General features: G+C 41.1%; 1 protein-coding gene and 1 pseudogene across 16 annotated transcripts in view; both read left to right on the top strand.

Annotated features, from left to right (window-relative positions):
* Nucleotides 1-569: 569 nt before the first annotated feature.
* NF1 (neurofibromin 1) overlaps nucleotides 570-21661 on the top strand; it is a 251200-nt gene continuing 230108 nt past the window's right edge. For 13 of the 16 annotated variants that reach the window (XM_074188996.1, XM_074189003.1, XM_074188999.1 and 10 more), the window contains exons 1-2: nucleotides 570-668; nucleotides 5680-5736. In XM_074188996.1, the coding sequence (XP_074045097.1) occupies nucleotides 609-668; nucleotides 5680-5736 (117 nt within the window). In that variant the 5' untranslated portion in view covers nucleotides 570-608. The remainder of the gene's footprint in view (nucleotides 669-5679; nucleotides 5737-21661) is intronic. The other 3 variants (XM_074189002.1, XM_074189001.1, XM_074188998.1) reach the window with 1 other exon arrangement.
* LOC141488707 (actin-related protein 2/3 complex subunit 3 pseudogene) lies at nucleotides 11087-21511 on the top strand (annotated as a pseudogene).

Below are 21661 nucleotides of genomic sequence, written 5' to 3'. Positions count from 1 at the left end.
GGGCGGGGGGCGCCCCGGGGAAGCCCCGCCCAAGGCGGCCCCCCCCCCGGCCACGCAGGACCTGCCCCGGGGGCTCGCGGCGCCGGGGGGGGGGGGGCTTCCGGCCGCCGGGTCTCGCGGGGGGGGGGGGCGCGGGGGGAGGGGCGCCCCGCTCGGCGCCGGCGGCCCGGACTGGGTGGGCCCCGCGGGCGGAGCCGGCCCAGGAGCGAGGTGACGTCACCGGGGGCTCGCTTTTCATTAATGAAGCCGGCGGCGCGGGCGCATGCGCGGGCGCCTCCGCCCCGCCCCCGCCGCCCCGCCCCCGCCCCGCCCCCTCCCGCTTTCTCTCTCGCTCGCCCCGGCCCGTGGACGAGGATCCCACTTCCGGTGGGGTGTCATGGCGGCGTCTGGGGCTGGGATGGCCGAGGGGGCACGGCGCTAGCGGGGCCAGCGACCCGAGGGCGCCCCCCGCCCCGCTCCCCGCCCCCCGGCCGGCCGCCGCCGCCGCCGCCGCCGCCCGGGCCCCCTCCCCCGGGGCCCCCGGCCCCTCCCCGGCCCGGCCGGCCTCGGGGGCGCCGCCGCCCGCCGCCCGCGCCCCCCCGCCCCAGCCCCCCGGCCGCGGGGCGGACATGGCCGCGCACAAGCCGGTGGAGTGGGTGCAGGCCGTGGTGAACCGCTTCGATGAGCAGGTAACGGGGCGCGGGGCGGGGGGCGCGGGGGGCGGGGGCGCGGGGCGCGGGCGGGGGGCGCGGGGCGGCTTCCTGCTCCGCCCCCCGGGCTGCCCCCGGCCCCCTCCCCCGGAGGCAGCAGGCGGGGCCCCCCTGCCCCAGCGATGCCCTGGGCGCGCGCCGCGGGGGCTCCCCCTGCCCGGCCCGGGCCCCCACCCCGCCGCCGGGGCGCTCCCATTGAGAACTCCCGAGGCGAGCGGGGGGCGGGGGCGGCCGGTGCCCGTGGCCGGGCCGGGGGCTCCCCCCGGGCCCCCGCCCCCCGGGCCCCCCGGCAGAGCCCCGCGGCCCGGCCCGGCCCTTTGTTCGGGACCGTGCGGCCGCGCAGGGCTGGGGCCGCCGCCCCGCTCCGAGCAGGCCCCGGGCCCCGGGCCCCGGCGGGGGAGGCTCGGGCCGGAGCGGGGGGCCGGGACAGGCGCCCCGGGGCTCCTCACGTGCGGCCCCGGGAAGGGGGTGCCCTCGGGCCCGGGGGTCTCTGGGGAGGCGAGAAGGGCAGCGCTGGGGCCCGCGGGAGAGGCCCCCCTGCCGGGGTGTCCCCGCCCCCGTAAGAGCGCGGAGAGGTGGCCCCCAACTAGTTACTGACATTGGGGACCCCAAAAGATGGGTTCGTGGGGATCGGGAGGCCCCGCTCCTTGCAGCCACTGGCTGCGGCTGGAACTCTGTTGGTTCTGAATGAAACGATCCCGGGGACCAGGATTCTGCCAGTTTGCACCCCTTTCTGCAAAAACATCTGAGGCAATGTGGTTTTTCCTTTATTCCGGCCCGGCACAATGCACAACACACACACTGGTCTCTTTAAATCTTATGATGCCCTAGATTAAGAAAGATGCCTTGTGGAGTCCCGCCTTTGGGTGAAGCCAGATTTAAAACAAACCCAAAAAAGCAAACAGCTTCTGGCCTCAAGGAGCTCATTCTCTCTGGGGAGACAGGAAACAAGACTTCTCTATAGCAGGGAGTGTCTAGAAACCTGGATTCTACAGGTGCATGTGCAAATATCATTTTTTGCTTTGTTTTTGCTAGGCAATGAGGGTAAATGATTTGCCCAAGGTCACACAGCTAGGTAGGTCATTATTAAGTGTCTGAGGTCAAATTTGAACTCTGGTCCTCCTGGCTCCAGGGCTGATGCTCTATCCACTGCCACACCCCTAGCTGCCCCTGTTTACATCATTTTTATTTTTTATGGTTATTTTTTGCTAAATAATTACAAGTTAGAAATTCTTGAAGCCAGACTCTGGTTCTTCTGCTTCCAATCATTATTCCTCAGCTTACTGTAAAATTGAAGAGAGTATTCTGATTTGTCCCTAACCTGGGCTCAGTTTGGAAGGAAGGACCCCAGCAACTCCTGGAGCAAGTGCACCAGCTCCTCAGTTCAGTGGGTACTTTATAAGAATCTGAGTTATTTCTGAAGGGAAGGGGGATTGAGATTCCATGTTGTCTGCCTTAGGAAGTTGGAAGAAGTAGTAAACTTGCCCTAGGTAGCTCTCTCTCCCCTCCACACTCTCTCTCTCTCTCTCTCTCTCTCTCTCTCTCTCTCTCTCTCTCTCTCTCTCTCTCTCTGTCTTTCTCTCAGCAATGTGACCCTTGACAATTCCCCCTTTTATAAAATTACATGCTAATTAGAATAGCCTTTTTATAGGAAAAAGAAAGGTGTTTCAAATGTTTGGGTAATGAGATCATGAGGCCCAAACTGGTGGGGCCTAAGTGAATGTTTTGGGTTTTTTTTTAAAAATGTTAGTATCAACTTTATTATATCTTTATCCTTTCTGGGAAAAAATGTCAAGTATTAAGTCCCTACTATGTGCCAATAAAAAAGACAAAAACCCAGTCCTTGCCCTCAAGAAGCTCATGGTCTAATGAGGGAGTTTGAGGTGAGAAGAATCTCTTCGATTAAAAAAAGAAATCCCACTATGTTGTAAAATCCTGTCATCTCCAATAGTTTTTGAACTGTGATTTGTGAACTCTTTTTATTTGTATTTTAATAATTGAATTTTAAAATAATTTTGTTTTCTTTATAATTTTATGAATTTAAAAACATTCTGAGCCTGTCCATAGACCTCAGACTGGCGAAGGGGGTCCATGACACAGAAAAAAAGGTTAAGAACTCTGAACTGGAAAGATGCTCTTTTTTATTTGTTCTTCTGTCTATCTGGAGTCACAAAGACTCATCATGGTAAGTTCAAATCCAGCCTCAGACATTTCCTAGCTGTGTGACCCTGGACAAGTCACTTCACCCTGTTTGCTTCAGGTTCCTCATCTGTCAAATGAGCTGGAGAAAGAAATGGCAACTCACACCAGTGTCTGTGCCAGGAAAACTCTAAATGGGGTCGGGTCCTGGAAGAGTCTGACATGACTGAATAACAACTGGTCAGTAGCAAAGTAGAAAAAAATAATCATTCTATACATTGGACTCTTAGCTTTCCCAGTTTCTCTGGTGATTTCACTTCTACAATGACCTCTTCTAGCTTTGAGTTTTTCTTCTCTGTAGATTTCTTTCCTAGATGTGAAGAGATTGCCTTTATCTTCATTTTGCTTGCCCTGGTTTACCCCTCTGTAAATCTGTTATCCCCTTCTTTTGAGAACAATTCAATCATCTTATTGTTCCCAACTTGAAAGTTGCTTGGACCCACAGTAATTTCTTGGTTCTCCCTTTTATGCTGCTACTTAATTTCGGCCTCCTCTTGGGGGTGATTTCCAGAGCTACTGTCCCTAGCTGTCTGCTGTCAGCTCTGGTCTTCCTCTTGGTCCTTCTACCTTCATAGTCAACCTCTCACCAGTGCTCTGGCTCCCTACTTGGAACTGTCCATAGCATCCTGCAAGTTCTTAGACTCAAGATACTGAAAAGGAAAATTGTCAACATCTCATCCTCCACAGACCAGATGGGTATTCTTTCTAATTACAATTGTAGGGTTTAGAGCTAGGCCTTTAGAAGTCTTTTGGTTCGATTTTGTTATTTTATGGTAGAGGAAACTGAGGACCAGAGAGATTGTGATTTTACCTAAAGTAACCTCTCTGGTGGGGAGTGCAACTGTGTTGGCCCCAGAGTCTCTGACTCCAATTGTAGAAGCATTTCCCCCCACTAGAACTCCTAGGGAGTTCTTAGGAAGCAAAAGAGCCTTGGCTTCAAAAATTGGTGACTCACATGCTAGACCAGGATGGCCTGCAAGTCACTTTACTTCTATTTCCCTACGGGGGTTCCCTTCAGAAACTCCCATTACTTAAACTCTGTCAGCCTTAGTTTTCTCATCTGTAAAATGAGGATAATAGTGCCTCCCTCCCAGGGCACTTGTGAGGGTCAGATGAAATAATATTGGTGTAGCACTGCTTCACACACATCACATGCTGCAGTGAATGGAGCACTGGGCCCTGGAGTCAAGAGGACAGGAGTTCAAATTTACTAGCTGTGTGACCTTGAGCAAGGCACTTCACCCTGACTGCCTCGTATCCAGGGCCATCTCCAGTCGTACTGATCTATATATGGCCACTGGACCTAGATGGCTCTGGAGAAGAAAGTGAGACCAGTGACTTAGCATATCCTGCCCCCCCCCCCAATCCAGTTTACATACTTGTCACTGCATCACCTCCTCTGATGCCATTCTTCAAGAATGAAGGACAAAAAAATATCATTTCCCCATCTGTAAAGTGTTTTGGAGTATTTTTGTCAGTGTCTTAGAGTATTAGTTAAGTTCCCCAGGCTAAATGTGGGGAGATCAACTCTCACTCTTTTCTTCCTCCCTCATCTCCATCTCTCTTTAGTCTTTTTTTTCCTCTAGGCACAGGGGTTTAGTGACTTGTCTAGGGTCACATAGCTAGTAAATGTCCAAGGCCAGATTTGAACTGAAGTTCTCCTGGCTCCAGGACTGGTACTGTATCTACAGTTCTACCTAACTGCCTCCTCCCTTTAGTTTTTTTTTTTTTTTTAGGTTTTTGCAAGGCAGTGGGGTTAAGTGGCTTGCCCAAGGCCACATAGCTAAGTAATTATTAAGTGTCTGAGGTCGGATTTGAACCCAGGTACTCCTGACTCCAGGGCCAGTGCTTTATCCACTGCACCACCTAGCCTCCCCTGATTTGCTGTTTTTACTGGGGCTATTTTTGAATCTTAATCATGGCATAATGTTGGGAGGACTTTTATCTCCTAACTTGCTCTGGAGGAAGTGTTAGCCTATCTTGTAGGGATGCACAGATACAACATATTACCCCTTCCCTCATTAATTTCATTTAAAGTTTTTCATTGGCCCCATCTAGTAACAATGACCACCCTCCTAGTGCTGCTCAGAACATTTTTTTTTTTTTTTTTTGCAGAGCAATGGGGTTAAGTGGCTTGTCCAAGGCCACACGGCTAGGTAATTATTAAGTATCTGAAGTCGGATTTGAACTCAGGTACTCCTGACTCCAGGGCTGGTGCTCTATCCATGGCACCACCTAGCCACCCTCCCCTTAATCTTTTATTGGGTTCTGTTATTTATCCTTTGGAACAAAAATTGACCAGCATTTATTCAATGTCTGCCACTGGTCATGCCAGTCCACTTTTTGTTTTCATTTTCAATGCTGCAGATTTACTTCCTTCTCACCCCAGTAGATTTCTAATTAATCTTCCAGCTTCCAAACTCTTTCCTATTCTGACTTCTTTCCCAAACATATATGCACACATAAATTTATGTGCATGTATGTGAATTTGGACAACTAGTGGTGACAGTGAATAGAGCACTAACACTCATCTTCCTGAGTTCACATCTGGTCTCAGATACTTTTCTAACTGGGTGACCCTGAGCAAGTTACTTTTCCTTTTTGACTCCTGTTACTTAACCTTTGTCAGCCTTAGTTTTCTCATCTGTAAAATGAGGATAATAGTGCCTCCCTCCTAGAGCACTTGTGAGGGTCAGATGAAATAATATTGGTGTAGCACTGCTTCACACACTTAAAACACTACATCAATGCCAGCTAATTTATTTTTCTTCTTCTCACTTCTGCTCCTCAGTTTCCTCATCTGTGCTCTGTCTTGGATCTAGAATGCAATTTCAAGGTCCTCCATTTTGTGAGTTGGCACATTTTCATTTTTCTATACAAAATGATGGTAGAAATAAAGGTGTAAATTTGGTGTTGTACATCAAGCTGTGAATTTTTTTCTTTGAGAGGTAGCAATTAAATGAAAGGGGAAACTAGTGAGCTCCAAGGAAGGGCTTGCCCAGATTTTGTATTTATTGTTTCCCAGTGAAAGTTTCCTTTGGCCCAAAATCTTAAGGAAGAGCTGAGACTACCAATTCCTGGGTGAATCTGAGGAAATCTGCCCTCCCTTTAGAGGGTCCTCATCTGCTCAAGTAAGGAGATAGCAGCTCCTGTTGACCATCTCAGGAGGCTGGTGCAAAGTCTATGTGAGCTGTGTTCACATTGGAAAACTTTCAAGCTCCCTGAATGGTGGGTGGTGTCTCTTGTCTCCAACATGCTGAGGGTGCCCTCAGTCATTGAGATCTCTAGAGACAACTTAACTTCTCTTGACTTGAACATCAGTAACAACCTCTTAGGTCATCTCTGGCATTATCACTGCATGTTAGGTCAGAGACAGCCTTTCTCTAAGGCTCATGGGAGACTTGCTCTCCCCTTGAACATCATAGCCTGGCAGAGACCACCGAAAGGGGATCAGGAGGCCTGCTGGGAAAGAGCCCAGGACTGGGGCAGGTGGCTGTGGATGTGGTGAATTGGAACCAACAAACACCAAACTCCAAAACCCATTGGGAGCCTGGGCCTTCTCTTCTGCTGAAGGAGGGAGTCTTATGTAGAGGCTTTCTGTGATTGAGATAGTCAATGTTCATGATTCTAAAATATGTTTTCTTGGGTGTACTGAGCCTTAGACTTAGGTCTTTTTCACTTGATAAGCCAATTATTGTATGATCCTAATGCATATCTCAGGCCTATAGCTTTCCCTAGTATCAATAAATAAACATTTAAGGAGTCCCTATGGGCCAGTCCTCAGTGTTAGAACTCAGAATTCAAAAAGAGACAAAAGACAATCCCTGCCCTCAAGGAGATCACAATCAAATTGGTGAGATAATGTGTAAACGAGTATATACAATCTCTATACTGAATAAACAGGAAATAAAGAATAGAAGGAAGGTCTGTAGGAGGTCCAATTTTGGTTAGAATTTAGGAAACCTTGGAGATAAGTATTGAGGAGGGACAGCCAGAAAAAATGCCTGGAGCCAAGAGAATGGGTACCAGCTAGAGGCCAGTGTCACTTAGTTGTTGTGGAAGGTGGGAGAAGTCCCGAAGGGGGGGGTGGGGGCTGGGTTCCAGAGGGCTTTGAATGCCAAACAGAACATTTTGCATTTGCTACTGAGTGGGGAGAGGACTTGATCAGACTTGAGTTTAGGTGACTGGTGACTGAATAGAGAGGATAGCCTAGAGTCTGGACAAACTTGAGGCGGGGAGACCCACCTGCAGCTATTACAGTGGTCCAGGCATCCCTCTGACTGAGGTGCTGTACCAGGATGGGGGACTTGCCCAAGGAGAGAAAGAGCCTTAATGAGCTGCAAAAGTGAAATCAGTCCTTGGTGACTTGAATAAGGGGGAAACGAGATTGAGAGATAGTGAGGAATTCAGGATGACCCCTGAGGGACTGGATGGTGTTGTCCCCCTCTACAGTAAATGGGAAGATAAGAATGCGGGGCTGGAGGGAGAGTTTGGGGGGAAGATAATGAATTTTGGTTTGGACATGATGAATTTTATTTTATTTTATTTTATTTTTTGCAAGGCAAATGGGGTTAAGTGGCTTGCCCAAGACCACACAGCTAGGTAATTATTAAGTGTCTGAGACCAGATTTGAACCCAGGTACTCCTGACTCCAAGGCCTATGCTTTATCCACTGCTTTATCCAGCTGCCCCTATGATGAGTTTTAAGTGTCTATTGGATATATAGTTTAAATGTCAGAAAAGCCGTTGGAGATGACAGATTGGATGGAGGTCAGCAGAGAAATTGAGGCTGGATAGGTAGATTTGAGAATTATCAGCACGGAAGACCAATGAAGTGCATTTAAAAAAAATAGATTTTTATTGATTTTTTTCATCACTTACAATTTATCCCTATCCATCTTCTTCCCTTTCCCAGTGGGCTTTGTCTTAGAATACCTTTTGTTTTTGAAAGAGGAAAAGAGTTCATCAATTGAGAAAAGCTGTTATTATTTGTAGTGCACTGGCCCAATAGATTGCCCCTTATGAAAGCTTGTTTTTGCTAGAATTCTTCTTATGGAGACCCCCTTGTATTAGTAGAAATTGAATATTCCAGTGATACCCATCATTCTGCTAGTAAGAGTATGAGCTATCTTACCATTTTAGTACTTAAAAACATTTGACTTATATACCTCTGGGTCTTGTCTTTGGGGAATCACATCAAGAACATGAAGGAAGGAAGTTTGGGAAGGGGGATTGATTGTTTTTGGGGGCAAATAGAAGGAAGATCCATGGCTAGTTTAAGGTTTAAAAAGGTTTGGAATCAATACTCAACTAGATATTTTGAGTCTTAAATATAATTTTTCAAACAACCTTAATATATAAAAATATTGATATGTTTCTTTTGTCTCATTTAAAATCTTATGCTTGAGGCTGGGACACAAGGAAGACTCCATCCTGTTATAGAAAAGTGTAATTCATACTTTTGTTTTTTACCTTGGAGGGCTGTGATGTTAGCAGCTTTTTCTTTTTCTAGAATGGAAAATATTTAACATTGAAAAGTTTGAACGTTAAATTTTTATTTAAGAATAGTAAGTTGTAGTTATGATTGGTCATAACAGAGTGTGTGTGTGTGGCCACTAGCCTCTGACAGGACTGTCCCTGGCAAGTTACTTCTTGTCTCAGGGTCCTAGGCAGCTTTCTAAGAATCAATGAGGGGTCAGTTGCCTTTCTGCTTTATTGACCAGAGATTCTAAACCTGCAGTTCTCTTCCTTACTTCAGTGAAATCACAAATCTGGACACACACACACACACAATTCAATTGTTTCTATAGGAAATAAAGAATGAGTTACAATTCTGGTATTTATAGTACTTATATTTAAGAATTTTTAAGTGTTCTCACATTGAAAATTTCAAACAAAATATATCTATGAAGTAGTTTGGTAACTGAAATCCTTTCAAGAATGACTTTTGAATATTTTTTTCCCTGGGAAATAATGTCAGAAGAGTTTGTTAAGACAAAATTCTAGAGCTGTATGAAAATCTGTTTCATTTGTTGCCTATTATAGAATTGGAGTTTTTCTCTAAAACTTTAAATATTTTTTCCTAAAAATGGTACTGATTAACTTTCAGTAGTTTATACTTTGAAGGACAGGCTTCTGATTTCATATTTTCTTTTAGCTACAACCCAGCACCCTATTTTTAACATCACTTAGGTTGCCAGTGAAAGACCCTGTTCTGTTTTGTTGATTTTCAGATTCATTCTTTTATATCCCAAAGAATTTAATCTTTTATTGAGGAAATATAGCTGGGACTTCTAGTCACACAGCTAAGCTGTGTTTTTCAGACAAATGAAGGGCATTTGGAAAGTCTTGTTCTTATGGACTTGTGATTTCAAAAACCTTTATTTGAAATTACACTTTTACATTCTGCTAATGAGCCACTGGGGAAATCAGGGCTTCCCTGAAGTCTCCCAAGTTCAAGGGTCAGTTGTATAGCAGCTTCCCTTTTTAGTAGTTTACTGATCATGATTTGAAGGGGTCTCTCTTATGGACTTGGTCACTTAGAAGTGAACTATTAACATTAACACCCTAACTCTATCTATGAATCTTTTTTTCTTTTGCTTCGTTCGTTGTCTTGCTGGGTAAACAGAATATAGGGATTGTTCTGGGGAGATGGGGGAAGAAACACAGTATTTGGAGTCAGAAAGGCCTGGGATGGGAGGGTGAATGCTACCTCTGCTGCTGCCTCTCTCTCTCTGTGACCTTAACAAGTCACTTAACTTTTGGGATCCTCACTTATCTGGAGTTGGTCAGGTTCAGGGGGTTCTTGATCTTGGGTTTATGGATGCCCTTTCCATTAAATTTTTTTTTCTAATTTTATTCGCATAAGTAGTTTTCTTTTTTCTTTTTTACATTTAAAAACGATTGAAAGGGGTTGATGTGCTTCATCAAACTGCTCGAGGTCTATGACTTTGCTTGGAGTCCTTTCCTTCCTCATCTTTACCTCCCAGCTTGCTTTAAGTCTCAGCCAAAGTCCCATTTTCGTTAAGAAATCTTTCTCCAGGTGCCTTTTTTCTGCCTCAACCTCCAGTCGATCCTATCTTCATCTTGTATGTCCAGAGATGTTGACTTGTATTTAACCCCCATTTTTCTGGGAGCTCCGTGAGAACTCTCTTTTGTTTCTTTCTGTCTGACTTTTAAGCACAGAGCTTGACCCACGGCCCGCCCTTCTGAAATACTAGCTGATTGATTGATTGAAGACTCCCTGATCTAGAAGATCTCCTAGGCCCCTTTCTGCTCTCAGTTTCCTGTTTAAATTTGACCCATGCTCATATGGAAGAATCAGCAGATGAGACTTGGATTAGGACCAAGAAGATAGACTTGCTTTGAAAAAATAGGGTGATTATTATATTGTTGTGATTTTTTGTTTTTAAAGCCCTACTCTTCACCTAAATCTGCATTTCCCTGGTTCTTTAAGGGAAACATTTTTTTGTATTGTCCCCCCTTTCTCCACTTCTGCAGCATTCCATTATACTAACTGTAGATTTAATGAAATCCTGAATATGAAAAGTTATCTAAATGGAAGGTAGTATTGTTGTCTTCTGACTCTTGTCCTTAATTTGGATCTGGAATGGAAGACCTCCCACTTTAGCTCATCTCACTCTTTGAAAAATTCTGACTTATATTAAATCTTAATGCCTTAAACATTTTGGGGTGAGGAGAGTAGAGTTTTGAAATAATTGAGAATTGGGGGGAGGATACCTAAAGATAGATCAAAGAGAATTGGAATTTTTTTCCCCATATAATGGAAGAAAAGTTTCAAATATTCTGAAAAACTCAGATTATGATGGTTGCATTCTGTTCTTTTTTCTCTTTGGTTTGTCTAGGCAAAGTTCTATTTAGACTGGTATCAGTTTTCAAACTCTGTTGTCCACGTTCCATTTACCATCTGATTCAGTGTGTAGAGGACTCATTTAAATGTATATATGAATTAATTTCCCCTCATGCCCAGAATCAGTTTTTCTCCACCTCTTTTCCAGGTCCCTTTTCTCTACTTTGTTCCATAAAACCAGACTACATCCTTTACCTTACCTTTTAGAAGTCCTTTCTAACCCTTCTGTTAAATGCCCATTTTACCAGTCCTCTCCTTTGGCCATTCTTATTTTTAGGGAATCTATAGAGAGTTTGAACTGTAAAAAACTTTTTTTTTATTTCAGTTTGTTAAAGACAGCTCTCATTCCTGGGGCAATGAGAACACTGGATTAAAAATCTTGGGGGCACAGTGGATAGAGCACCGGCCCTGGAGTCAGGAGGACCTGAGTTAAAATATGGCCTCAGACACTTAATAATCACCTAGCTCCCTTCCACTCTCCCGAAGTCCAGGCCCAGCCACCAAGATGCTGGCTTACCACTCCTCTCTCATGGACCCTGACACCAAACTCATTGGAAACATGGCTCTGTTACCCATTAGAAGTCAATTTAAAGGACCCACTCCAAGAGAAACAAAAGACACAGATATTGTGGATGAAGCTATCTATTATTTCAAGGCAAATGTCTTCTTCAAAAGCTATGAAATTAAGAATGAAGCTGATAGGACATTGATCTACATAACTCTTTACATTTCTGAATGCTTTTAAAGAAGCCCCAGAAGTGCAACTCAAAAAGCCAAGGAGAGAAAGAAATGTATACATTGGAAATCACCAATTTTCCTATTCCTGGAGACCTGGGTTTCCCTCTTAATGCAATTTATGCCAAATCTGCAAATAAACAAGAAGATGAAGTGATGAGGGCCTACTTACAGCGACTTCGGCAAGAAACTGGACTGAGGTTTTGTGAGGTCTTTGATCCTCAGAGTGACAAACCTAGCAAGTGGTGGACTTGCTTTGTGAAGAGGCAGTTCATGAACAAGAGTCTTTCAGGACCTGGACAACGAGCGGATCTTGTCTAATTATTCCCATTGCAGAGTCATTCAGTGTTTGGCAGCAAGATGTACAAAAACTACAGTTTTTGCTAAAGAAGCATGGCCATTAAGACTGATGGGGTGTAAGAATTGCTAAGGGTTTTTACACTTAACATTGTAAAAATTAAAAATTAAGTACTATTAATAAACAAGTTCTCTAACAAAAACATAATCACCTGGCTGTGTGACCTTGGGCAAGTCACTTAACCCCATTGCCTTAAATAAAAACAAATTAGAAATCATGAAGTCTGGGTTCTAGACCTGTCATTGCCAACCCAAGGCAGTTTTGAGGGGAGTCATTCTGAAATGCTCTAAATGGGGAGAGTGGATTTTGATTATCTTTAAGGGCTCTTTGAGATCTGAAAATCTTTATGCTTTTTATCTTTGGGCATCAGACTTTTTGTGCTTTGTCATTTGCCGTTTGCTGGGGGAAATAGACTCAGACCAGTGGGTTTGCTGGCCTTTTCATTTGGTACAGGTAGCTTTCCAGTTCTTGTGGGACCCTCTCTGAAGTTACCCCAAACCAAACCCCAAGTTGTTATTTTCATCATCTACTACTTTCCTTTCTTCTTGACTGACAGGCCCTTCAATGCAGATTAAAGTAGATGACTAAACAAAGCCACTTGTAATTTGAATTTTGGTTAATACAAATATATCTGACACTTAAACCTAAGTTTCATTTGGAGGCAGTAACTCTTAACACAGTGACTTCTATTTTTCATTACTTTGTTTTTAGATAGTAGAGCATTTCTCCCTAGTGTTATTCAGATAGAATTCAAAGATGATCTCTGAGTTCAAAATGACTCTCCCTTCAAGGTCACTCTGTTATCAGACACCTGTCTAAAACCCTGCATTTTCATGATGTTTTTAGATTATAGCATGGTAAAAGTTAAGAGCTGGTCTCAGAGGAAAGCCTTTCAAAGTCAGTCTTTGGGAGACCAAGTGGTTTCCCTACACTGACGTTTTTGTAATTTTTAAAAATTCCAGAGCTTTTCTTGAATCTTTTATTTGAATATATCTTAGTAAGCCCATCTTATGTTTTATGTGATTTGACACTCTGAAAATAGTTATTTTTCTTTAGGAAAGATTAAATATGCATCGTTTGGGGTTCCCAGATCATTTCTGACCTGACAGACTTGGGTGTCAGTCTTCACATTTGGGTGTGCAGTCATTGATCTGAATTAGAAGTACACATCAATCTCTGACAATTTTTGATAAAGTTTTTTTTTCTTGCAAAAAGCAAATGGGGTTCAGTGGCTTGCCCAAGACCACACAGCTAGGTAATTATTAAGCGTCTGAGGCTGGATTTGAACTTAGGTCCTCCTGACTCCAGGGCTGGTGCTCTATCCACTGTGCCACCTAGCTGCCTGATAAAGTTTTGATATAAGGGAACAGCCCTTTTCTATAGAAAGTATAAGCTTTCTAGTAGATTCATTTTTTTCTCTGAGAAAATCCAAGGTCTACACCTTTCAAGGTTTTCCTTTCAAGTTCATGTTTGTAGGAAATCCAGGTTTGCTGTGGAGCTGCTTTTGGACATGAACATTCAAGTGGATGAGGTGATATGATATGGTAGGGGAGAAGGTGGGAAGAGGATGGATGGAGAATTACAGCCCTGGCTTGGATTGGGGTTCTATTCCTCCTCCACGGGATCTTGGACAATCCCTTGAGCATCTGGTCCTCAGTCTTCTCCACTGTCAAGGGATGGGGATTGTTTTAGATGACCTCCAAGAAGCTTTTCTGTGTTAAATCTATGATGCTCTTGGGTTATCTGTGCCATATAATAGAAAGGCAATGGGGATTGAATTTCACCTGCTTTGTGGAGGAAAGAACATTGAATTGGGAATCACAAGCTGAGACTCTGAGTACTTACTTACTCCCTCACTTCTTAAATGTATGATCTTGGACAACTCCCTTCACCTTTCTAAGTCTCGGTTTTCTCATTTCCAAAACGGAGCTAACAGTATTTGCAGTCTCTACTGGGGAGAGGAAATCCCTGTGTAGGTTGTAAAATGGTGTACACTTGTAGGCTATTACCATACTAACAAATGGACGTACCAGACTTAATTCTGGGGTGAACCTTAGGGACTAGGATACATAGAAGAAATCTTCGTTTAATCCACCCATCAAGAAGAGTTCACATTCCAGGGGCAGGTGAATGGATGCTAGAAGGCACAGGCCAGTGAACTGTTCTCCTGCCACTGAGTCAGCTTTGTGCTCTCTGTCTCTGGGACTTCTCCTTTGACTTGCTTTCAGAGTTGTTTGTTCTTGTCTTTGTGACAAGAACACTTATGAAAAGTGAGCATGTTTTGCATTTGGTACTCTATGAAGTTTCTTTGGATGTTTAACCTCTATAGATACCCATCTCAGCAACCTCACTGGGGCCTCTACCTATAGAAGGGGAATGTTTTTGGATAGAAATTTTGTAGAGTAAGAAGTTGCAGCCAGAGGTCATCAGGGTTTGTTGTTCATATTGAAAAAGGTATTTTATTTGATGGCTTTTTTATATCTGTCAAACTTGATGGTTATCAGGAGCTGTTTAACAATTCATAAGCAAGCATTTATTAAGAATATTTTGTGCAATAAAAAGAAAAAAAAAACACTGATCTCCTGAACCCAAAGATCTTGTGTTCTATTGGTAGTAAAAACATGTATACATATAAAGAAATGCTACCTAACCATGTGGGGCACCTAGGTGGTGTAGTGGGTAGAGAGCATCAACCCCGGAGTCAAGAGGACCTGAGTTTGAATTTGACCTCAGATATTTGACATTTTGTAGTTATGTGGTCTTGGGCAAGTCACTTAACCCTGATTGCCTCACATTCAGGGCCATCTCCTATCAGGGCCACTGGACCCAGCCATGACTTAGTACAGTCCCCCTCATTCAAATCCAATTCACATACTTGTCAATGGTCTTCTTTGAGAATGAAGGACAAACATCATCATCAACTACAAGATAATTTGGGGGCATGAGAGGGGAGAGAAGAATGAGGACAAGCCTCTTGTCATTGATGCTTGTTAGTCATTAAACATTAAATCTAATGATTATTAAACATGCTTTGTTCTGGGCCCTGTGCTGAGCACTGGAAATATACAAAGAAAGACAGAAAATGGGTCCTGCCCTCAAGGAATGAACACCCAACAAAAAAAAAAAATCTATGGCCAGACAAGATATAGAGAGGATAAATTGGAGGTAAGCAGAGCTTTCTAGGAAACTAAGAATTCTTGGGGGGGGGGGGGCAGAACGAGAGGAACACATGCAAAAAGAAGACTCTATTGACATTTCAAAGTAAAGATACACTGATATGTTGTTTAAGTGACGAAGGATAGGAACTGGGCTTCAGATTTCATGGGCATACAGAACTATACCAGGGCAGGTTGACTGACACCTCATCAACTTGGAGCCTTAGAGCAGATTGTTGGAGGTGGGATTAGAACCCAATTCTTCCTGGCTTGGAGGCCAGTCCTTTATCCACTCAATCATAAAATGAGAAAATACTAATTTTTATTATGTAATGCGGCTTTGGATTGGTTCCCTAACCATTGTTCTGAGTAGATCTTGTTTTCTGTATATTCACAGATATTTATAAGTGAAAGTTGAAAGAAGTTTCAAGTTCAACAATATTTTTCCCTCCTATAGGATTCCCCTTCTTTTTCCTAAACAGTTAAATAAATGGTGGTTTGATTAAGTAGAAAAAGACATTTCTTTTTCTTTTAAAAAAATATTTTATTTAGTTTTCCAGCTATGTGCAGTGATTGATTTCCACAACCATTATTTTTTGCAAGGTTTTCACATTTTCTTCCTCCCTTCCCTTCCTCCCCCTCCCTTTGATAAAAAGCAATTCAATATAGGTTATACACGTAATAATGTTTGCAGTTTCTTGAAGAAGACCATGACATCATCAGAAGTGATGCCATGGCAAGCACATGAATTAGACTTGAGTGAGGGGACACTGCTTAGTCACCAACCTCATTTTCTTCTCCAGAGTCATCTGGGTCCAGTGGCCAGATATGAATCAGGACCCTGGATGCCAGGTAATCAGGGTGATATTACTTGTCCAAGGTCACACAGCTAGTAAATGTCAAGTATCTGGGGCTCGATTCCAATTTATCTCTTAAAAATTATTTTTGTATTTAAGCAACTTTTTTTTTTTATAATGAACTTCAAGTCTAATAGGGAGCCAACATGGAAATTTACATTATGAACTCTTCTAAAATTTCTGATGGAATATTCATATGTGAGTGTGCACACCTTGGTGCAGGTACAAGTATATTTTAAATAGTAGTTTAGGTATAGTTTTTTTTTTTAGTTCAACTCTTTGATACTTGGCTTTATTTGGCATTTTACCCCATGTTTCCATTTTTCTGTGTAGTCATCATAATTTGTCATTTCTTCAAGGTGATAAAAAATACTCCATTGTATTTATACTCCAGTCTGTCTAAATGTACTCCATTGTACATTTAGACAATTTCCAATTTTTTATAAAGCTTTTTTTAAAAAAATATAATCAGACTAAGAAGGGTGAGTATTAACCATTAGCCATGATTCAAATTCAAGCCTTGGGCAAAGCTTAGATGCTTTGAATTGATGAAGGTTAGAACAGTTTTCTTCAATCAAAATGTGGTAGTATTGTTTGAAAGTTTTCCTGGTAGATATTTCCTTTTACTATTTTTTTGATTCTCATCTCAGTTTTTGTTTTTGTCTTTTTAAAAGGAAACTTACTGGGATGACCTGTATTCCTCAGCTGCCAAGATCCATAACAAACATGGCCATCCATAAACCAGATAAAACTAAGATTAAAAAACTTTATTATTATTTTCTTCTTTTCCTGAAACTAAATCCTCCTAGTTGGAGGTTAGAAGAGGGGAGACTGAAGCCTGAGGGCTCTGGTTGGTATAATCTTAAATGTAGCATTTCCATTGATTAATGAAACACATGTAATCTACCCATCTTGTTCAGAGGGACTAACTTGTATTACCCAACTCATATCGGGCAGCTCTGGTTGATGAGTGATGAGATGGCCAGTGACAGGCAAACAGCTGCTGGTATTTAATCTAGTCCTCCTGGACAGTCTTCTAAGAGAATAGGCCTATCAAGAGCATCAGAAGGACCTTGGAGGAGACATTTCAGAATAGCCTAGGGTGGGTTGTCCCAGGCTACATAGCTCAAAAAAAGCAGTCCTGGGATTACTTTGGTAAAGTGAGACCATTAAAACATTAAGATGGGTTTCCAGTTTGGTCAAGTGACAAGAAGAAAAATGAAGTTGGGAAAACAGGCATGATGCTAAACTTGATGGAATTGTGAATTTATCTCGCCATTCTGGAAAGCAGTTTGGAATTAGGTCTACAAAATCAAGGAACTAGGCAGACCTTCCATAGATAGCAGTATTGGACCTGTATATCCCATGGTAAACAGAAAAGGAAAAAAAAAATCCATGTGTACAAAAATATTTACATTGCTCTCTTGTTGTAGTGAAGAACTAGAAAATTCCTTTGGTTGAGGAACGGCTAGAAAATTATGATGAATGTAATGAAATGACAAAACAGCTTGGGAAATGATAAAATGACACGGGAAGACTTGTACAAACTGATACAAAGTGAAGTGAGCAGAAGCAGAACAGTTTATAAAGTCGCAACAATATGATAAAAGAAAAACAACTTTGAAAGAATTTCAATGCAGTGACCTACCCCTACTCCAGAAGATTGTTTCAGAAGCTTCCTGATGGGACTTGCATTCAAGGAGCAGCAGCAAGAGGCAATATTAATATTCCTTCATCTTAAATCTCTCTTTTCTGCTGACTTTTCCCCATTTCCTTAAAAATGTTATCAGAACTCTAACTAATCACTCTTTAATTATCTTTTGTTTTGGTCTTGTTAGCTCTGCAGTGTTGACACTATTGACTGAATACTCTCTTTCCCTGATTACGAAGAGATTCCCCCCCTTTTTTTCCTCATCAACTGCTCTTCTTTCTCTCCTTTGCTGAGCCCTTTTCCTCTTTTCAATTCTTTAAAGAGAGGTTTCTTGAAGAGTTCCAAATTGTCCAACAATGATATATTAATTCACCTATTTTCCCACATTCCCTCCAATACTGGCTATTTATGTCTTTACCATTGGATGAGTTATGAGTCTAAGAAAGTCTAAGAATTTTTTCAATTTTCATTTTCTTTTAGTGCTTTGGTGAATTTTTTCATAGTTATTTAAAAAAATTGTTTGTATCCTTGTCCATTTGCCAACTAGGGAATGATTCTTAGTCCTGTATTTTTGTGTCAATTCTCTATATATCTTTAACTAGAGATAATTTGATACAAAGGTTTGTTTTTCAATAATTTCTTATTTTTTAAAGTAAATTTTCATGGATAACCTTTTATTTTTATATTGCCTACATTTTCCCTTGTATTTCTCCCCCTCCTCAATCTCTACATTTCCAGAGAGCCATCCCATATAACAAAATATTTTTTAAAAGAAAAAGAGGAAGAAACAAAAAAAGCAGTCAGCAAAACCAATTAATATGTTGTAAAAATATGAAAAAATATTTAGTTTCTCATATATGTGAAATTTCCTTGTTAGCAAAGGAAAAATCTTTTCTTTGGGGACATGCTTATTGTAATTTTTCAACAATATTCATTTTTAATTAATTCGTGCTGCTTATTCTTTCCCTGTGTTGTTGTAATCATTGTCCATATTGCTTTCTTGTCCCTGCTTATTTCACTTTGCATCAGTTCACATAAGTATCCATGCTTCTCTGTATTTGTTACATTTCTCATTTCTTATAAACTTTATGGGGAAATGGTCTGATTCCATTATATTCACGTACCACCATTAGTTTAGCTGTTCCCCAGTTGATGGGCATCTATCTACTTGTTTCCAGTTCTTGGTTACCACACAAAGCACTGTTATTAAATGTTTTGGTATGTAAGGACTTTTGTTTTATTAGGACTTCCTTGGCATATATGCTATGTGGTAAAATCTCTGGGTCAGAGTCTATGTATTTTAGTCACTTTATTTTCATAATTCCAAATTGCTTTCCATAATGGTTATACTAATTTACAGCTCCACCAGAAGTGCACTAGTGTGCTCAACTTTCCACATTGCCTGTTTGAGATTTTGCCATTTCTATTAATTTACTTTTTAAAAATTAATTTTTCCAGTTATATATAATTTGCAATATTCATTTTTGTAAAGTTTTCTCTCTCCCACTGTTCCCTCCCCTCACCTTAGGATAGCAAGTAATCTGATATAGGTGATATATGTACAATGTATTACATATATTTGCATTTTAGTTATGTTGTGAAAGAAGAATAAGGACAAAAAGGAAAAAAGCAAAAAACATTTAAAAAACTGAAAATCATATACTGTGATCTGCATTCAGATTCCATAGTTCATTTTCTGGATATAGATGGCATTTTCTATTGCTAGTTCTTTTAGAATTTCCTCTGATCACTATAATGCTGGGAAGATCTCTGTATATCATAGTCAATATCCATTTTTGCTAATTTTCTAGATATGAGTTGAAACCTCAGGGTTATTTTGATTTGAATTTATCTTATTAGTAATTTGAAGATTTCATTTGATTATTAAAAATTTACAATTATTTTTAAAACTGTTCATATCCTTTGACCAGTTTTCTGCTGGGGAATTACACTTGGTTTGACAATACTTGCATCAATTATATGGCTAGTTTAGACATTAAAGTTTTATCAGAGAAATTTGATACAGAGATTTCCCTATCCCCATTCAACTACTTTTCTTTCTGTCTTAGTTGTATTTTACAAATATAGAAGCTCTTTATTTTTTTAAGAGATTTTATTTATTCTGAGTTTTACAATTTTCCCCCCATTCTTGCTTCCTTCCCCCCCACCCCCCACAGAAGGCATTCTGTTAGTTAGTCTTTGCATTGTTTTCATGTTATACATTGATTTCACTTGAATGTGATGACAGAGAAATCATATCCTTTTTTTAAAGAAAGAATTTATTTTGAGTTTTAGATTTCCCCCCCCATTCTTGCTTCTCTCCCCCACCCCCCCCAACAGAAGGCAGTCTGTTAGTTTGTTTACATTGGTTCCATGTTATACGTAGATCTTAGTTGAATGTGATGACAGAAAAATCATATCCTTAAGGTAGAGAAATAAAGTATGAGACAGCAAAATTACATAATAAGGTTACAGTTTTTTGTTTTTCTGATTTGAAGGTAATAGTCTTTGGTCTTTGTCCAAAGTCCATAATTCTTCCTCTGGATACTGATGGTATTCTCCATTGCAGATATCCCAATATTGTCCCTGGTTGTTGCACTGATGGAATGAGCAAGTCCATCAAGGTTGATCATCGCCCCCATGTTGCTGTTAGGGTATACAGTGTTCTTCTGGTTCTGCTCATCTTGCTCAGCATCAGTTCATGCAGATCCTTCCAGGCTTTCCTGAATTTCCATTCCTCCTGGTTTCTATTAGAACAGTAGTGTTCTATGACATACATATACCACAGTTTGTTAAGCCACTCCCCAACTGAAGGACATGAACTTGATTTCCAATTCTTTACTACCACAAACAGGGCTGCTATGAATATTTTTATGCAAGTGATGATTTTACCCCTTTTCATAATCTTGTCAGGGTATAGTATAGAAGCTCTTTAATTCCTTTATGATTGCCTATATCCATTGTTTAGTTAAGTATATATCTTCTTTCCGTAGCTGCAAAAAGTAAATCATACCCAATCACTTTTTGAACTAAATTGATTTTATTAAAGATTTAAATTTTATGTAATTTCAACAGCCTGTTTTTTCTTGACTCCAGGTGCCACCTAGCTGCCCCTCTATTTTTTTCTTTTGGGATTTCTGTCTCTGGTTTGGTATTTCTCTTCACTCTCTAACTTTTTGATGATGTGTGCTCTATTGCATTTACATTGTATATCCATTTTGAGTTTTTTGTGCCATATGGTGTAAATGTTGGTCTCAGTTTTTTTTAATTTTTTCCCCTTTTCTGCCAAAATACTTTCCCACAATTCTTGTTCAAATAATGGTTCCTTTACTCAGTAATTTGTGCTTGGTTTTTAGCAAATCATGCACCAATTGCTTTTTTGGCCTTCCTTGTCCAAGCCATTCTAACTAATCTCCTTTTTGGATTTTTTAAAACAGTACGTAATAGTTTTTGATGGCTAGTAAGTGATTTGTTAATGTTAGGCCCTTCTTCATTCCTACATTTTAGAATTATTCCACTCCAGATCTTGACCTTTTTTTCCCCAGTTGAATTCTTGTCATTTTGTCTACAGAATCACTCCTTGATAGTTTAGATATACCCTAAATCTAGAAAGTAATTTTGTGCTATAATAATTTTATTATACTAACTTGGCCCAATCATTAACAATGAATGGCTCAAATTATGTAATCCTTCCTTTATTTTTTTTGAAAGTATTTAGTAGGTTAACTTTTAGATCTTTTGTAGTTATTTTGAATGGAAGTTGTCTTTAGTTTGAATTTTTTTAATTTTATTTTTTCTAATTAGATGCAGGTAGTTTTCAGCCACATTTTTTTTGTACCTTCCTCCCCTCCCTTCTCCTCTCTCCAAGTAATCTGATATCCCAGGCTATACATGTACAATCATTTTATCATATTTCCATATTAGTCGTGTTGTAAAAGAAGAATCAGAAAAGTTCTCTTTATATTATGTTCTGTTGGCTTTTGTTTTTAATTTACAGAAAAGTTAATTATCTTAATAGATTTACTTTGTATCTTCTGAAGCTGCTATTTGTCTATTAATTTTTTTCTTTGCTTTTCTGAGTTTCTTCAAAAAGATAATTTTATTTCCTTTTTATCTGTTTTCATTTTCTTGATTTCTTTTTTTTAAA

This window comes from Macrotis lagotis, chromosome 5, assembly GCF_037893015.1.
Source record: "Macrotis lagotis isolate mMagLag1 chromosome 5, bilby.v1.9.chrom.fasta, whole genome shotgun sequence".
Taxonomy (NCBI): domain Eukaryota; kingdom Metazoa; phylum Chordata; class Mammalia; order Peramelemorphia; family Peramelidae; genus Macrotis; species Macrotis lagotis.
This window is presented reverse-complemented; position numbering and strand designations above follow the sequence as displayed.